At 45.8% G+C, this 19,336-nt stretch overlaps 2 protein-coding genes across 20 annotated transcripts in view; one reads left to right on the top strand and one right to left on the bottom strand.

Annotated features, from left to right (window-relative positions):
* RAPH1 (Ras association (RalGDS/AF-6) and pleckstrin homology domains 1) overlaps nucleotides 1-8,574 on the top strand; it is an 83,534-nt gene extending 74,960 nt beyond the window's left edge. For 4 of the 5 annotated variants that reach the window (XM_077918205.1, XM_077918199.1, XM_077918214.1 and 1 more), the window contains one exon: nucleotides 386-8,574. In XM_077918205.1, coding sequence (XP_077774331.1) covers nucleotides 386-2,371 — 1,986 coding nt within the window. In that variant the 3' untranslated portion in view covers nucleotides 2,372-8,574. The remainder of the gene's footprint in view (nucleotides 1-385) is intronic. The other variant, XM_077918217.1, reaches the window with a different exon arrangement.
* Nucleotides 8,575-16,788: 8,214 nt separating this feature from the next.
* ABI2 (abl interactor 2) overlaps nucleotides 16,789-19,336 on the bottom strand; it is a 50,136-nt gene continuing 47,588 nt past the window's right edge. For all 15 annotated transcript variants that reach the window (XM_028701949.2, XM_028701967.2, XM_028701973.2 and 12 more), the window contains 2 exons: nucleotides 19,091-19,264; nucleotides 16,789-17,157 (listed from right to left, as the gene is read on the bottom strand). In XM_028701949.2, the coding sequence (XP_028557782.2) occupies nucleotides 16,982-17,157; nucleotides 19,091-19,264 (350 nt within the window). In that variant the 3' untranslated portion in view covers nucleotides 16,789-16,981. The remainder of the gene's footprint in view (nucleotides 17,158-19,090; nucleotides 19,265-19,336) is intronic.

Here is a 19,336-nt window from a genome sequence, read left to right as displayed (position 1 = left end):
ATCCCTGCATGCCTTGACTTCCCTTCCTATTCTGTGGTATAGTTAGTCGTGATGGTTTTCACTCTTTTTATTGATTATCAGTGCTTGGTCACTTGCATTCTCCTCCCGTCAAATTTGGCCATATATATTTCCACCTTAGGCAGTTGTGAGGGATCCTGCTCTAAAAGCAATGGGAGATCTTGTCTTCCCTAATGCAATTGCGAACTTTGTGCAGGTCCCTCTGCACATAGTACCAACCCAACCTTCTCTCTCAGTTATACAACACTTTATTCAACTTTTTGTAATTCATAGTAGTTAAGTTTATAGCAGGCACTTTCACAATCATTTCTCTTTTCATATATGTTTGAATTTTATTTTGGTTTTTTTGTATTCCCTTCTCTTTTAGGCTAGAATGGACTCAATAAGTCGACCTTTTACTTCAGTCCCACCAGCTTTGTCTCCGCAGGCCAAAGCGACCCCCCTATATTCAGCTTCACAGCCATCGCCTCCCCTTCCGCCCCCGCCCCCTCCTCCGCCGCCCCCTCCTCCACCGCCACCCCCTCCGCCGCCGCCCCTCCCCAGCCAGTCCATGTCATCGGGAGGCGGCTCAGCCACCGTGTTTGTGAAGTACAGCACGATAACAAGGCTGCAGAACGCCTCTCAGCATGGGGGGCTTCTCTTCAAGCCCCCCCATATAATGCAGCAACCCCCACCAATCCTGCCACCAGCTAAACCCCAGAACCCAGTGCCCCCTAATGGCGTGGTCCCTCCACCGCCGCCCCCACCACCTCCCCCTACCCCCGGCTCAGCTATGGCGCAGCTCATGAAGCCCGTGCCCTCCATCCCGTCAGTGCCACAGTTCACGCCGCCACCCCCTCCTCCCCCTCCTCTCAAAATCCACCAGATTCATCAGAATATTCCTCCGGCGCCAGCCGCAGCCCCTGCCACGCCGCCGCCTCCCCCGCCTATGCCTGCGCCACCACCTCCCCAAGCCCCTCCTAAGCCTGCCATGACTCTGCCTACACAGAGCAGCTCAAAAGCCGCCTCGCCTGTCACGGCTCTACCCACGCCACCTGCCCCTGCCCTGGTTCCTTCAGCGATGAAGAAGCAGACGAGTTTTGCAACTCCGCAGGTTCCCCTGTCTCCTGTCCCGCTAGGCCCTCTCCCCCCGCCCACTTTGCCCAAGCAGCAGAGCTACTCCGGGAAACTTCCGCCCTCGCCGCAATCCCCTGTGCCATCGGTGGTGAAGCAAATCGCCAGCCACTTCCCTCCGCCTCCCATGCCAGCTTCAGAGCCTCAGCCTTTAAAGCCCACCCCTCTGAACGTGCCGCCGCAGTCTCCTCCGGCAGTCAAAGCCAAGCCGAAGTGGCAGCCCACCGCCGTCCCATCTCCCGATTTTCCTCCTCCGCCACCTGAAAGTAGCCTAGCCTTTCCTCCGCCGCCCTCCCCTGCTCCGGCGGTGGTGTCTCCCACGCCGGACAAGGCAGGGGGTTCCCCGGTCAAGAAGTCTACCAAGACCTCCAGCCCGGGAGGAAAGAAGCCCCCACCGACTCCCCAGCGGAACTCCAGCATAAAATCCAACAGCTCAGCGGAGTACCATGAATCAAAGAGACCGTCGGTGGATAGCCTGGTCAGCAAATTTGCACCTCCGCCAGAGCCTTTGGGGTCTCCTGTGAAGGAGACTCCGCTCCCCCCTGCAGCTCCCCCAAAGCCAGGAAAGCTCAACCTGCCTATCGTACTTCAGCAAGCGGGAATTTCCGCAAAGGCACCTGCCGCAGGCGCGCCCGGGAAGGGTACCGTGGAAGAGTTTCCTTCCCCTCCATCGGATTCGGACTTCCCCCCTCCGCCGCCTGAAATCGATCTCCCTATGCCGCCCATAGAGATTCCCGCCGTGTTTTCGGGCAACACCTCTCCCAAAGTGGCCGTCGTCAACCCTCAGCCCCAGCCCCCGTGGTCCAAGCAGTCGGGGAAGAAAGCTCCTCCCCCCACCCGCCCCAAGCGCAACGACAGCACCCGGCTCACGCAGGCGGAAATGGCCGAAGCCCAGGCCGCCGCGGCTCCACAAGCGGCCGTGGCTCCGCAAGCGCCCACCTCGCCCAAGTCTGGCCTTAGCGTTCAGCCCGGGTTCCTGGCCGACCTGAACAGGACTCTGCAGCGCAAGTCCATCACGCGGCACGGTTCCCTCTCCTCGGCCCGGATATCCAGGGCGGAGCCGACGGCCACCATGGATGACATGGCTTTGCCCCCGCCCCCGCCGGAACTTCTCACGGAGAAGCAGAAGAGCAGCAACTTTGGAGGCAGCCACATATCGGGCTATGCAACGTTACGGAGAGGTCCACCGCCGGCGCCCCCCAAGAGGGATCAAAACACCAAACTCTCTCGAGACTGGTGATAGTAAGTGGCCGCCAGTGAACTCTACGAATGACATGTCTGATACACTTGTGAAACTCCTTGTCTTAATAGCTGCGTGTGTGTGTGTGTGTGTGTGTGTACATGCACGCACGCACACACAACACACACACGAACAGAAGCTATGGGCGCCTGTTTCGGTTCATAATCAGCCCAAAAGATTTCTCTGTTTGCAGTTGGTTTATTGGGGCAAGGGGCGGGCTAACTCTTTTGAGATCCTCCTTACGGATTGGACCAAAATCTTTGAAACACTTCTTTTTCCTGCAATTCAGGAAAACATCTGTTGTCTGTCACGTGAGACATGTTGGTGCATGTATTATAAATGTAGGTATATAATATATTGTGAAGTATTTTGTTGCAATGATAGAGGCTAACCAGAATGTTTTTGTACATCTGTATTTATTTGTTTCAGTCAACCGATATGTATATTACCGGAAATTGGATGGCACATCTTAAAAGAAATGCCCTTTTAAAAATTGAAGATAATAGGAGGCACTTTAATCAGAAAAAAAACCTATTTTCCCCAGTCGGTGACGGGTATAGGGTACTGACAGATTCTATCAGCGTTCGTACATTGTCAGTTGATTGAAAACTCCGAAACAATCTACCAAAACATTCTGGTTGTAATACTACTGAGATTAAATCCATACATAGGAAAGGGGATGTGTTGTATTGTGGGCCTGGAGTTAAATATATTTGGACTTCAAAATACAGACATTCCCTTCTGGAACTGTTAAGGGGAAAGGAAAGGATTTATTTAATCAAAACGCTTAAGAAGACACTGCCCTTTATTACACCTTTGTGCACTTAGGTGTAAGCCCCATGGAACACGGCGGAGACATATTTGTGACTAAATAGGTGTAGGATCCGCCTCCAAGGCTGCAATCCTGTTCACACTTACCAGGGAGCAACTTGCAATGAATCAAGTGGGATTTTCTCTGAAGGGATCGTGCTTTTAATTAGAATAAATACACACTCTTCTAATCCATGTTACTCATTTTTATTTAGAGATCAGTTTGGCATTTAAGCAGAAATGGTGCGTCTGCAAGCTCAGTTCGGAATCATTCTGGGTGTGCCAGTTGTCATGTGTGACCACCAATTCGGCTCAGTTCGCGAGCTCCTTGCTCTGGTGCTACTCGGCAGGTTGGCAAGATGCCATCTTGTGTACGACCCAAGCGCACCTGCATCTCTTAAGATTAACGCTCAACGCGAACCCTCTCCTGACGTTCAAAACATGTATCTGTGGAGAGAAGTTGGCCACACCTCAGATGTTGGATGGCACAAGGTTCTGGGTTACGGGCAGGGCTGCTGCAAGCATGTTCAGCCAAGCGCACTTGCAAACCCGCTTCAACCTTGCTTCTTGGCGGGGGAATGTGGAGAAAATGGGGTTTGCTCACCCAATTGCGCACCCTTCCCTGCCCCCATATACATTCTGCATGGCTGAAGAGGGGCACATGCAAATATGACCCCCATTTCTACAACAGCTGGGTGGGCAAGCATTGCTTAAGTGGTTGAAATGCTTCTTCACACACAGGTGACCCCAGGGGGCGGCAGAATGGCTTGTTAATGGACAAAGCAAAAGGGCGATCATAGCGCAATTCCCTTTCGCCTGATTTGGAGATGGCATGAGAGCTAAGTCTTGGCTCCCATCATCTGCGATGCTCTAGTCGAGTTGAAAAACCTCTTCGTCCAGTGCATTTTGGAATTTAATCAGAACTTTTACCAGGCGAGGAAGTTCTGAAGCAGCGGCCCAGCTCATGCGTTACATTTACACCAGTCTGAATTATGGCTTAACATGAAGGACCAGTGTGCTGGAGAGACCGTGCTTCGCTCTTCCTTTTGCTAGCACACCAGCAAGCAACCAAACCAGGTGCTGGTTTGCTGTTGTGCGCAAGCCAGCTTTTACGGTTAGGAGAGAAGCGAAAAATAGGATGGTAGGCTTCTTCTTGGCTAAGCAGCTAGATTTTTGTTGGGAGAAACGCACCATGAGCTTGTTTTGTGGGTAGCATGCTGTACAAAGGTGAGTTAGTGCTGTGCACTTTTGAGCCAGTATACCAGCAGCGCATTGCTCATTCCGCTTAAACCATTCAAGTGATGCGCAGGCCCAGGCAGCAAGTATTGCATCTGCTGTGCAATGCAATGCAGATTGTAAAACTTTATTATTGGCTATTACTGAATTGCATACGAGTGCAGTGCGTGTGTGTAAGGGGAAGGACAGCGATAATTTGCTCTGAACTTGTGTTTAAAGGGCTTGCCACCTTTTAAACCTGAAAAATTAGCCCATCGTAAGCTTGTCTTAGGTATCAGAAGTTAGATGCTTTTGGGGCTGAGGTGGTGGCGTTTCCTTTTTTTTATTTTTATTTTAAAAAAAAGACTGTCGTCTGCCTAAGCTCTGTTTGTAGAAAGGTATCCAAATTAGGGTAATTTGGAAGGCTTAACATTTCGCCCTAGAAAAAGCTGGAGAAAGTTAAGAGTCATTTTTGCTTTTGGCCTAGAAGGATCTCGAATGCAGAAAGGAATGGTGCTATGTCATCTGATGCTGAATCTGCTTGTTTTCCCTTCCCCAAATGTGTCCTGGACACAGTTTTCCTATTTTAGAATAGTTTACTTGAGCAATAATATACCATTGTGTGCATTTTTAAAGCACTGCTGTCGGGTGGCACTTTTTTTGGTAACTTTCAAAGTGTTCAGAGTTTCATTTCTTCTATTTTTGTGCTTATAAAGTGTCCTTAACCATTTACATTGCAGCATTTTAGCTTGTCTTACAACAAACGGTGGTTATTTTTTTACTTACAATGCATTTGGTGCTCAACTTTATTCTTTCCGTTGCTGCTCGGACCACTTGCTGGCCTAAAGGGGGGAAAACCCCACCTCACTTGGGAGGTGTGAGGAATATGCCAGATTTGTTCCATGTCTAGTAGCAACCTCATAGCCAGGTACATAAGCTTGCTAAGAAGAGAGTGTGGGATTGCTTTGGGCAGCCAAGTCAGTTAATTCACTCCCTGCCCCCTTTTGTTAATTTAGAACCAATGCCTTTGAAGTACTGTTATGTCTCTTCCCAGCTTTAACGAAACGTCTTAAATGCAAACAACTGACCAAGATCCACACTGACATTTTCAGAATGTCATGAATTGTTGTGCCCTGGTAAATTAAAGAATGTGCCCCTCCCCACAAGTAAGCAACAGCAGGGGTAAGAAGGTACCATTTTAGCTACCCATTGGTGTCTTCGGAGATACGGTAATGTAGAACATATTTTCCAGATGTGTTTATGGGCATCCGTCTGTCTCTGGAGACGATGTAGGAGTGCACTTTTGGGGGTGAACTGTTGGAAGGTTACAGCACCTGTGGTGAGGCATGTTTTGTTGCAGCTGGGGCAGATGAAGGGGTCTGGTTGTGCTCCTGCAGATGCACTGTTGCATTTCTTCTCCCAGCTGTCATTCCTCCTCGGGTCACTGCTATGGATGCAGCATATGGATGTTCTACCTTAATGGTATGTGCAGCTTACAGACATTTAATGCTGCAATTCTACACACTTACCTCGAATTAAGTCCCACGGAATACAGCAGGGCTTACTTCCGACATTATGTAGGATTGCACTATCTCCATGGATCTTTTTTCAAAATCGTGCTCATTCTGAGGTTAGCTATGCCTGCTAATTGTGTGATGCTTCACCATTTTGCCAGCATCTCTATCTGTTAACCGTGCTCTGGGATTTTAAATTGCCTACAGTGGATGTGAGGGGTAAGTTACTGAAACAGAACAGGGCAACACAGCTTAGGCCTCACACGATCTCTTCAGTTTGTGAACAGAAAAGGGCAAATTGCATCTTTGCCCTGGGTGGTGTCCTAATCTTAGCAGCGGCAACTGTTGTTTCTTCTTGAATGTCTCCCTTCCTTAATTTATAAAGCTATCTTAAGATAGGGTGGGGAACCTATGACCCTCCAGATGTTAGGACTACAGGCTGCCTTATCCCAGGCTATTGGCCATCTGTCATGGATGTTTGAGCTGAGATTCCTGTTGGGTTACATGACCCTTGGGGGGGGGGTCTCTTCCAACTACAATTCTATGATGGGAGCCCCCCCCCCCCATGAAAGGCCACAGGTCCCCCACTATTGCTTCAGTCGTTCCTACGGAGTCTTAAATTGAGTTTGCAGGTCTACTACAATGCTCTGGGCTGCAATTTTCTTTACAAATCTCCTTGGAAGTCGGATGTGGCATGTGGACATTCTTGAAAGTTTGGGAAGGGTTCAAAAACAAGACAGGAATATTCAGTGAGCACAACATGGGCAGACATGTAGATGGAACTCAAAAAGACTTTTCTGAGCATCATCAGCTGAATTCATGCCTATTTAAACTTCAGTGATGCAAATGTTTTGTTTTTTATTTCTACTTGCATTTCATTTTCTTGTCTGCATTGTTGATTAGCAAATTGCAAATTTGAGAAGAGGTTAGCCACACTGCTTTTGATGACAACCGCTTGGCCTTAAACGCCTTTTAGTGTTTAAAGATGTCGATCCCGTTTCATGTTTAAAAACCACTCACAAGTTAAAAGAGTACTGAGGACAGATCGGTTCAAAATGCATTTGGACATTTTTAACATAACCCTAACTTTATAACCCCAAGTGTAAAAAGGACATGCTGCTGCTGCTTCTTACACATAGTGAGGTACTTCTGTAGACCCTTTGGCCCGGACAATAAAAGCATCCTATATTTATTTTTTAACGGTTACCTACTTGAAAAGGTATTGCTTAATCTCGAAAGCTGAAAAGGTTTGTAGGGCCAAATCACACCTTAACTGGAGAATTGGCAACTGTGCTTGTTTCTCTTTGCTAAATAGTTGAGTGCAGGAAAACCAACATTAAGCTCACATCTGCCCCAAGGCAGCATTTCGGGGGGGGGGGGGAGGTTAGAGAAGGGAGGAGACGGAGAGGTCCTTGTTCCCACACTGGCAACCTAGCAATTTTGTACTTTTTCTTCTGCTGATTATATGCTTCATGTGTAGCTTGGCTTTTAGATGTGCTGGAGCCGATTTAGGCTTGAGTGTACCATTATGCCCACTCCCCCCCCCAAAAAAACCCCATAACCATAAAGTGAATATTTAAAGCACTGCGATCAGTGGCAATCTTGTTCAGTGTGTGTAATGTACACATCTGTATGCTGCTTTACTTTGCCCCCTTCCCACCACTAAAGCAAATTCAAAATTCAGCTACACATTGCAAACCTGTATATTTATGACCTATTGGGGGGTGTAGAATTTATGAGCCCGACACTATCAATTGTGAACGCCCTTTTAGTAGATCACATCCTTGCCCAGCTGTGGCAAGAGAGATGCTCTACATGATGGCTTTAAATATATGCAAACTGCAATACTGAACCAGCAAGAAGCTGGTACCAGTTGCTGCGATGATATGGTTCGCCGCCTTGGGCTTGGCAGGGCACCTTCGTACGTATGCCCTCAGCAACCAATATTTGGGGTTTTCTTTCTACCAAAGAGATAACAGGACAGTCTGTGGTAGTTTTCTCAAAACGCCTATCTACGTCCAACAGGTTCTGCTGGAAATCTTTATTACAGGGGCCAATACAAAAATGTTGGGAAACATTGAACTCTCTGGACGAGAATGTGCTTCGCTTTTTAGAGGGCCGGGGGGGGGGTGTAAAAATCTGTGCTGCAGCATCTTCGATTTCTCACAAAGTATGCGTTTGAAAATGGGATTGGGTCATTTGTCTGCTTTTGCCTGCTTCACCTACTGTGCGATTGTAAATTGTGGGAAATTGAGCTTTGTTTTGCAGGCTGGTAAGCAGTCGATAGTGGTAAGGACTGGTAAGCAGTCCTTGATTATGCACCTGTTAAACACCAACATTGCAGCAATTATGTTGTCTGTGCAGATTTGTGCTAAGTGCTTAAATACATTCATATGTTTACTGCTTTACATAAAAAATTGCACATTTTATCTTTAGAGTGGGACTGCCTCCCCATCTCCTTTCCCTTTAAGAAAGCAAATCTCATTGAAAGTGGTAATTTACAGTCGAGAAGAGCTTTGTTCTATATAAATATTCTATAAATATGTATAAATATACTTTTTTTAAGCATGGGAGAAAAAAATAAAAAAATGCATTCAATGACAAAGTACTCGGAAATCATTACAATGGAATATGCACAAGTCAATAAAGATATAGTTAAATTTGTCCGCTGTTCTCATGTGACATTTTCTGTTTTAAGTTTTATTTAAAAGTAAACTAACTGCAAAAGAAACCTCTAGCTGCAGTCTTGAATCCTTGGGTCTTTATTGCAAAGAAATCCTAGTGGCTTTCTCTTACGTGGCTCCTTTGTGTTTGAGTGAAAAAAGTGACCTCCCATCTAGGTAATAAAATATACTCCTTGTGCTTGAAAACATGAACGGTCAAGTGCATAGTATGAAGTGAGACTACTTGCCCATTTAGCCCAGTATTGTCTGGCAGCAGCCTCAAGGCTTTTCCCAGCACTTTTTAAAACCAGGGCTTGAATGCAGAACTGCTTGCACACAAAACTAACTTGCCTTTGCAAGTACATAGATTACCCTTGGACAGGGGCGTAGGAGGTGGGGTGGGTCACCCCAGGTTTCATCTTGGAGGTGGGGTGTGACAAATTATCAAGGAACAATTACTGCCCTACTAGGGCTGTTCATAAAAAAACCATTTTTTTGAAAATGCCTGCTCAAAAGGTCTTATCTTACTACACTAGGGATTATATAGCTATATATGCGATTTCATACATATCAGTTAATAGCTTGACCCTCCTCCACAAAAATAGCTGTTTACTTGGCCGTTTTCCTGTGTTGTGAAGGCTGAAATTTCAATTCAGTGGAGAACTTACTGTTCCCAACCCTAACCCTGCGGAAAGCCATCTAATTAGACTTTAATTTGATTTTGACATGCTTTTAGGAGGTAATTTAATTATTGTTTGATTTTATACCAATGTTATGTATCTGATGTTAGCCACCCTGAGCCTGACTTCGGCCAGGGAGGGCAGGATAGAAATAAAAGGTTTTTATTTTTATTATTACTTATTATTATTCCTTTGTAAGAAAATATGAAATGTAAAACCATTTTTGCAGGCAAAAGAAAAAAAATCAATGGGGGGTGACAAGAAATTTTTCACACTGGGTACCCACCTGACCTTCCTACGCCTCTGTGCTTGGAATATATCAATACTTTTTCTGCAAGTGTGCCTTGCATCCCTTCATAAGTCTCTACTGAAACAGAACATTCACCTTTTGAAGAAGATATTACTTATTCAGCAATGTTACTATTCCTCTATACACACCCACGTTTGCTTTTAATTGGGTCATCATGTACACAAATATCATTAGCAGGAATTGGAAGTTTAATGCCATCTTCATTAATAGTGTCTCTCCAAACAAGAGGATATCAGCTTGCTGCTTCACATCAGACCAGAGGAAGAAAATACTGACAATCCCACACTTGTGAAATTTGGGTATGTCTAAAGCGCAGTATGTGTAGACAAGAGTTTGAGGCAAAAGCATGAAATGCAACAAGTGCCCGGAAATCCCTGCACTCAAGGGCTCGTTGCTTCAGTCCATCACCATGCCCTGCGCAGGCGGATGAAGGAAAATATTGCATCACAAGACCACAAACCTGCTGCATGCGGAGGATAGATTGACCTAGCTCTCTAAGGTGGTGTCCAAACATAGTGAAGCATTAAAAATACCCACTTAGCTTATCTGAAAATACTCAGATTGGGAGATATGCAGCACCTGTTAGTTAATAGTTAAAGGATTTCAATGCAAGTTTTATACACACTTTCGAGGACTGTAACTTTGCAGTATCCTAGATCTGATCTTCCACCTTCCACGCTCCCTCTAAAGTTCTCGGAGCCACTCAAAATTAGGAGGGTCCTTAACACTATTGTTGCGTCCATTGCAGTTTATGATATCCTACATCTTGGTATTATCTGGAACTATTACAAAGAGAGACACAGTTATTCCCGGAACCAACAGGAATTTAATTTAATCTCAGTCCACACAGCAGTTCAATTAATGCCATATCTGGCAAGGAGGGGACAACCTCAAGACGCTTGGAGGGAATTGGAGTGTGCTTTCTTTTTTTATTTAGGACTTGTAACAAGAGGGTTTAGTACACAGCAACAGTTAATTCCAAATACAGTTTAAAAACTCTTAAAAATTTATGCTCCCTCACTCGTTGGAAGGTGGTTTAATGGCACACACAGTAAAACATAATTAACAGGGCTTTCTTTAGAATCCTGCACAATTCTCATCATCTATGAGGTCACCACAAGAGCTCAGGAAAAAAACACTTGCCACTAGTAGCAGAAGTTGCTCAGTGTAAACCAAATTATAGTTTGTTTCCATTGCGATAGGTTTCAGAAACCTATCCATACACAAGCAATGATAGTTACGTGAGAAAAATAAGCACCTGATCATCGAGATATCTCATCCACGAGCATTCAGCAAGATCGTAACGGAAACCCGCCTGTGCTTTTTACCCGGTCTCTTAGAATTTGGTACACACGATAGATAGCATCATCAATAAGAAAAGAATCACTGAACTGCATACAATTTCATTCTCCGGTCCAGCACAACTCTGGTCTCAAAATTTTATGCTCGTCTCAAGGCATGCCGGTTTGCTACCTTTAGAAACGGCGCTAGGAAAAAAGAGAGGCATATATGCCATTCTTCTCAAGAAAGCACGTTAACTACAAACAAAGGTATGGTCAAATGCTGCATACACATAATAGCAGCTGCAGAAGATGGTAAATCTAATACTCCGGTAAAAATGACAGTCCCTCCAAATGTCATTTGCCTAGGAAAATCTGGCCTTTGAAATAAAAATATCAAGGCGACCTAGATTTAGGCAACATCAGTTAGCTTCATTTTGCATTTAAATACCGCAACACTCCTCATTTGGAAAAAGTGAGTGTCTTAATACTGCAGGTTTAAGAGTCATGGGTGTTATCCAACTGAGTTCTACTCACAGTAGGCCCACTGAAATTGGTCACATTTCCTTAATTTCAACGAATCCATTTATGAGTAAAACCTACGAGTTGGCTACCACCCCATTCTCTCTCATTTGCAAGGAATCATTTCTCGTGAACAAGGACTATCCCCATCTTCATTTAGGATATGAGCTGTGCACTGTTTTTTAACATCTATGCCTGCCTCTTATGTCTCCCACACACAAAGTTAACACCGAGAGGTTAACCAGCATCACTGAGAAATCACCCCCCGGTTATCAAGTCTTAAAGTAATCATGCCCCTCATTAAGCTTATGACACTTTCAAATACTGCTCTATGTTCAAAGGCTGCCCCAGAAACTACAAATTGGAAGACACCCTATTTCCATTCATACATCATGCTCCATTCAATTTTAGCACCAAACCTAGCCATGCCCTTGGTTGGTTTTCCCTGGCAGAATTTGCTCGGGGAAATTTAGAATTAGCCCCCCTTTCCTGCGGGGGAAAGTGTTAGCTGCTTTGTGTTTGGCTCAAAGCCGAGATCAATGGGGTAACACTGAGAAAAACTGAACATTTAAGCCTTTCGCCCGGCAGAGATTGGAAAACACTAGAAGTCAGTTCTACTTACTGAAGATGCCGCTTCAAAAATTGAATGATGGCAGCCCAGGTAAGAAATGGTTACTTTAAAGAGAGTAAGTTGGCAACCGTTATCCCCCTTGGGCCGGAGAGACTCACCCCACACAGCTAGATGTTGATGCGAAAACTCAACAGCTCCCAAGGTTCATTCCGCCCCGAAACCTTGTGGAAAGGGACCCATTTACTCAAGGTCCTCAGCGATGCTCCAATGATGGGGATCTGCCATCAGGCAACGTCCCATTAACAGACAGGCCTGGGTTTTCCCAATATTTGCATGCAAGATTACAGAAGAGAGTCGGAAACAAAGGGACTTTTTAATATCATCATGACATAATCCAAAATGGGGGGAAGGGGGGGGCAAATATAGAAAAGCAGGCCATCCGCATGTTCGAGTGATGGCACCGAACCTGAGCGTTAGCAGCGCATAGCATCTGCAAACTGGCAGCCAACGTTTCGTGAGCCTCTTATTAAATTCTCTTCTCCCCCCACCTTCTAAACATTGCTACTATAGTCCAAGGTAGCAAGACGAAACTCACTTGCAGGTCTTCAGAGCGCCTTCTGTGCCACGCTTGTGTGCCGTGCAGAGCCGTGGAGTACGGTCTTGGTCCCTCTTCCCCTTTACATAGCATGTGCGCAAGGCTTCAGGAGCAAAACTAGGGGGGACAGTGGTAAGTTTACACAAAGCAGAGCAGAGGCAGCCCCTGGAAAGAACAACCAACCGGAAGCAAAGACTCCAGCGATACATCATTCCTACGCTAGACTGGCAACTCTTCTGGCTTGGAAGGATTTGTTCCCGGTGTTGTGGAAACCGAGATTTTGTCTTTAAGCAGGAAGCCAATGCGAGCGGCAGGAAAAACACACACATCTTGGATCCATTACTTGCATGGGTGGGAGAAGGAAGGCCAAGGGAATGAAAGCCATTTTATGAAGGAATAAATGATAAGGAGCTTGATACCGGATCATACATAGAACTCTTACACTGTTTGCACTTAAGAGGCTGAAAGCAAATGATCAAATCATCACAACTTTTAACACCTCAATTTGATTTTTGAAAGCAGGACTCTATGGGGAGAAAATGATTTTATTTCCAATTTCCCAGGCCCGTCCCCCCACCCTCTTTTTCACGTCCCCCACCCACCCCCTTTTCTTTAAAAAAGAAGTCAACATTAAATTAAAAAAGGGAACGTTTAGAGGAAATTACAACCGATAGATGGAGTACCACCCTCACTGACTTGAAATAGCATGCAGTCTATGCAACATTACATACATACAAAGTCTGATTACTTTGGGCCGGGTACATATCGTCCCTAAACATTCTACAGAATTCAAAACTGTACAAAATTAAAAAAAAGCGTAAAATCCAAGGAAGTTCTTTACGTTAGTACTGCAGAATAGAAAGCGTAAGACCAGCAAGAGGCGAGCAATCTGGAAAGACCGTCTGCAGCAGCTTCATGGAAAGTGATCTTGGCCCGGGAGGTTTGTGGGGAACGGCCACAAAGATCAAGTCTTCTAGGGCAACACTTGGCATTGCCAGGAGCCGGGAACAATCATCAGAGTCCCTCTCCACACAACCAAGGAAATGCAACCATTTAAAAAAAAAACCCCAGTGCAGAGAAGCTCCTTATAAACCAATTCTATAGTGAAAGCACTTTTAAAAGGGGGGGACCCACTACAGATACAATCTCAGAAGCTTCTCCAAACAACTTGTGCGCGTGAGGAATCGGTCCGGATTGGACCTACACTCCAAGCCAACTTCCCTTGCTCTTAGAAATAAAACCAAGCTGCAACCTCAAAAGCGAAAGATTATGATATTTCGGCATCGGAACTGCAGGTCTGCTGTTTGGTCAGCTGTATAATCTAAGATGAACGATATTGTGGCATTTTCCAGAAGGGCTAAGAAGACAGGAACTCTCTTAAGATGTGACGAATCCGACACTAAGGCAACCTGTTTTGTTTTTTTGTGGGGGGGGGGTGGAGCAATGGGGTGAAGTTTAATTGGGGGTAAGTATTCTCGAGAATATGCTCGCCAGAGCAGCGATGTCACACTGGCCACGTGACCCGGAAGTGTCTCCGGACAGCGCTGGCCCCCGGCCTCTTGAGTGAGATGGGCGCACAACCCCAGAGTCTGGCAAGACTGGCCTGTACAGGCAGGGGTACCTTTACCTTTACCTTTTTATTCTCGAGAAGTCAAGGGCCCAGTACCAGATTTAAAGTGCATCAACAATGGGGGAAATTAAGATGGGTCCCCAAACGGGGTGGTGGGGGATGCTCCCCTCCCCGCAGGAGCAGTTGGAGAAGAAGGAAACTCTAATTCAAGCATCCTCATTATCCTGCCTCGTTTCCTTTGGATTTTTCACGGCTATAAAAGCTCTTTGCAACATAGCAAGCTACCTTGCAGGTACACAATGTGCTTTGCGCAGAAGGGAAAATAACATTTCTTTCCCCGTTTTTCTTTCAAGGACCTAGTTCTCTTGCAGGCATTCTGCATCAAAGCCCAGAACAATATCCAAGACTTGCCTCCTCCTGCACAGAATCAGATGAGAGTGCCAAGGGTTTATCATGTTGAGCTGAGCAAGGGCCTTGAGGAGCACATATGCAGAAGTCTGCATCTCCGTGAAGGTTCTTCGTGTGGCGAGCTGTGGTCTCGGGCCCGTGTGCGTCCCAACACAGACAGAACATTACACATGCCGATACCTACATATGTGCATGGTTGCATCGCGGCCATAATAGAAGACAACGTCCTCTCATGGTAGACAGAGCATGCACCAATGTAGATATGTAGGAGTCTTATCATGCGCATTCTGTGCAGGGAGTAAAGACTGATCATGCCAGAAATTTGCCCTAATGCTCCAGTGCCTATAGGGCTACAGCCCTATAAAGCCTTGACTCCGTCAAGGAAGCCAGTCCTGAAAGCCATCCCATTTTAGTGAGGCTAGAGCTGCTCGGAGCACTGATTTTCCGATCTTTGCGGGCGCTCCCCACATAAGCAAACTGTGCAGATGGGAGATACATAAAATCTACGCTAGATTCTTGGTACCACTTGAATTCTGCTCCTGGCTCGAGCAAAGCATGAAGAAGATTTCCGAGCACACCAGCTGCAGAGGGTAAGCCAAGACAGCCTGCGCAGATAGAGGAACTAGATGCCTGCAAAACCACATTTTTGCTGATCTCGTGGAATTTTGGCTAGTTGGTGTTAAGAAAGGCAGGCTAGCATAACATGTGGTTCCAGGTTCATCACCTTTTGGTCACTATTGAAGTGAAGACTCAACAGGTCAGGGAGAGGTGTGGTTGCATTTTGCATATCCATGGTTCATTTGGGTTGCTGTTATGGGGGGTCAGGATTGGGGCTGTGGCATATGGGGGGGGAGACACATTTTCTTCCACATCATGGTTCCATCAAAAATTACAGGGATTCCTTTCAAGGCTGCTCTCTGTATGAAAGGGAACCTGCCATTGGCAGCGGAAGCAATGTACTTCTGCAACTAACAACTGCTTGGAAAAGGCTATTTTTGAGGGAACCGTGATGTGGGGGGGAAATGGTTAGCCCCCTCCTATCCCATGCCTGATCCTGAATAGGACAGCTGCAATTTAACTAAAAGCAAAGACATTTCACGTGTCATCAAGTTTGGCCTTAAAACTTAAGAAGCCATGACAGCAGGCTTCTCATCACATTTAAGGAAAACACCCATCTGAAAGACTGGAGAAAAGGTAGCTCAAGCTCTCTTCCGTTTCTAATTTGCCTTCAAAGGAAACCAAAACAGAAGGCAGCCCTCCGGATTCCTAGCAAGATCAGCTAACAGGCCTCGGCCCCATTTGTCTGCCTGCCTCCACAAGCCTTTCATGATATGCACTGAAGTCGAATTGTACCATCCGATTGGTATGCATGATGATATTTGAGCCAAACAGCTCAAACTTTTAGCTGAAACTTATGAATGAATTCAAACTTCCCCCACCTCTAGAGATATTGAATTCTTCTCTATTCTAATTCCCCAAACTATAAAACATGAGGTAATTTCAGAAGATTGCAGCCAGCCTTCGGGAGAAGAAGCAGGGCTGAAGCCTGATATGTGAAACCACAAGATGTGGCTTATACGTATTCTGAAAGCAGAATCTGGACAATATGTCACTTATCAAGAGAGGAGGGTGCAAACTATTCCCTGGATATTTTTCCAAATAGGGAGGCAGCCCAAATCTTAATTTCAAGCTTCATCTTCCTTCCAACTTTTTAACAACCATTTCACCAAATGAGAGACGCCTCACTCGAAGCTTTCAAGGATCTATATAACAGGAGGCCAAGCAGAAAGCTACAACTTCCTGTGTTCTCAAAGCAAGAGGAATGTGATTCGAAACCAGCTCCGTGTGCACCTGGATCAGGCTGCATGCACTGAACAGCTGCAGAAGTGTTTTGGGTCAGAGATGCAAGGAACCAACCTGAGATCCAGTTGGTGTGTGAACCCCAAAATGTTTGCCAGTACAATAACACTCTTTCCAATAGTAAGAGAGTGAAGAATGGGGACTTGGGGAAAGGCAAAGAGGGAGGGGGGCGGATGGCCTATCGAAGCCAACCCTTCAGCACTGGCATCTGGGATGTCCCAATACCAGGGCTTACATTATTCCTGAGAAAAATCCCATGTCTTGATTGAATGGGTCACAATTTGAGCAATGGATCGGTTAATTGGCAAGTTCGTTACATCTCCTATATATACACCCGAATCGGTCAGCTTATTCAAATACGTCGTTCAGCTCAGCCCAGCCGCCGCTGGCAAATGGAAGAGCCATTTCTCCAAAACAACTCAAATCACTATTTTATAAAATGGTTGGGGGAGGGGGGAGCAAAACAAAAAAAATAAAGAGTGGTTTTGTTTACAATGATCCTTCCTTCCTTCAGTTCATTTGACAGGGCCCCCCAGCCGCTGGAGAAGACCTGGGGAGCCCAACAACCTCATGGCAAGCAAGGTGCAAATCTGCCTCTTGTTGTGGCCGTCTTCACTCTGAGTAATGCATGATGGACTCCACGTAGTTCCCTGGGAAGAGTCCCGTTACTCCATTCATCACCCCTTCATACCAACCATCGTCGTTTTTCTTAATGACGTAGATGATGGCGCCTTCCTGAAAGGAGAGTTCATCTTCCTTGTCTTTAGTGTAGTCGTAGATCGCCACAACTAGGAGCAAACAGAAAAAGGAGAGAATAGCAAGATCCCAAGAAAGCAGTTGCCTGAACTGAAGGGAATGTCAAAATCATATTATAGCTTTCATCTGGGTAATCCCTCATTTCCCAAACAGCAGACATTTCTCTTTAGCAGTAGCCGATTTGAATGCTGTCTTTCTCCCTGTTTGCGCAAGAAGTCAGTTCCTCGCCCAAAAGGCCAAAACGTGACTTTAGATATTTCAGAATATTTTATGCTCAAATGCTGCAGTTCTAAAAATAAAAATGGGAGAAATTTTGGGCTACTCCACGCCTCTCATTCCAATATACAAAAGACTGAACCAAGTAATTGCTACTACTGAAAAAGAGGAAGCCTATTTAGGGTTTCCCAAATGACCAATGTATAAAACTATTTTGGAAACAGTCAACACAACATGATGCTCCCCCTCTGGTTTCATATAATAAAAAGGGGATCTTGGTGAGAACAGTCCCCACATAGTAAATTGATGGGTTGCGGCATCCTTAAAAAATGCTGCTTGCTTTCCTAAAAGTAGCAAAAGGCAGGTCTATCGAGGAATTCTAACTGCTCGTTTACTTTCTCAAACTTGTACAGTGATGAAACGGAGATGGATTCAGTTTCTGCATACGAGCAAAAAAACAAACAGGCCAGGCAAGGGTTGCAAGAGAGAAAGAAAAACCAATTCAATTCAAAGGGACTGTCCAACCGATGCAATCTACCTATTGTTGTTTTTCTAGTATATCAGATGCAGAACTGCCAATATCTTTTGGTAGTTCTGCATAGTTCTGTTTTACTACGGCCCACAAATTCAGGTGGCTGAAGACCTTATGGAATTACTTTTTAATCAGCTAAGATTCCCTTTCTTTCTGCATTCTTTCTCACGCACAAAAAATTCTTTCGTTTCTTTCCTCTCCAAGGGGAAAAAAGGGGGAATTTGAATTAATGTTGGCTGACAGATGTAATAAGAAATATGAATTAACTCACTATTCAATATGCTTTTTCACGCTGTGATCTGTTATGTGACAGAACAAAGGACAGTCACTCAACAGGCATGGGAAACCTCCAGTCTGCGAGTCAAATTAAGCCTGCCAGGGGTCCTAATTTGGCCTGTGGGGCCATTTTCCCAACAACCATGCCCTGAAGTCAGGGGTGGAGCAGGCAAACTATTTCCTGCAAGGAAATAATGGATCTAGAGTGCAAACCAGATCGTTGCAGTCAGTGCTGAATGCAAGCCAGCTGGGATCAGCCCACTGCCGAGTTCCCCACCAGAACACCTATGTGGAGCTGATCCCTCTGGCTTACCAGCCCTGCTTGAAGGCAGGAATGGTTGCATCTGGGAGCTCCAATCAGACAAGTAAAGCTGATCCCAGCAGGCATGCATTTGGCACTGAGGAGCAAGTGGAGTTCCCAGTGAGTGGGGGAGTTCAGGATCCAGCCCACCAGTCAGATCCTACTTCCCAGCCCTGTGGTGCAAGCTTGCAAGAATGACCGTTGTTAATGGGGAGGATACGGAAAACAGGTTTTTCTTGCCAAACTGCGAGATTTGAAAGAGCTGGCTTGCTCTTTCAAAAAAGAGTAAACACAGATCCAAGCCGTTCCCTGCTTGTACTGGAATCCTGGGGAAACTAGCAAAGTACCGGCTACCAGGATCCAGCACCAGCCGAGAGAGCAGCAGTTGCTTCACAGGGACTGGCCAACGTTGGTTTTTTCTTCCCTCGTGCTGAAGGAAGTGGATCGGACTCTGAGACACACCATCAACTGGTAAAATATTAATTTCATGTTGTGCCACCACCGGGCAACATAACATCTGAAGGATCTCAAGGATGAGGCATCGCCAGTAAGGTGCAGTGAGCTGAACCCATGTCAAATGGCTGGAAAAGACTCTTGCCTCAGCAGTTAACTCTACGATTAGAACTTCCAGCAAATGTACCTTTCTCCAAGTAGGTCCTTGGTGCCCACGGAGGATCCTCTTCAGCGTATGGGTCACTGTATTCTACCACAGCGGCTTCTTCCTCCTCATAATCTTCTGGAGGAGGTGGTGGTGGTGGGGATTCATCAAAGACTGGCTCATCTACCGGGGGTGGGGGTGGAGGTGTGTCTGAAACTAGAAGAGCAAAAATCCACACTGCAGTTCCTAGAGTTTAAAGGCTATACAGCACGTCCAGTACATTAAGAG

Source organism: Podarcis muralis, chromosome 1 (assembly GCF_964188315.1).
Source record: "Podarcis muralis chromosome 1, rPodMur119.hap1.1, whole genome shotgun sequence".
In the NCBI taxonomy this organism is placed as follows: Eukaryota; Metazoa; Chordata; class Lepidosauria; order Squamata; family Lacertidae; genus Podarcis; species Podarcis muralis.
Note: the sequence above shows the minus strand (reverse complement) of the source record. Positions and strands in the feature narration are given on the sequence as shown.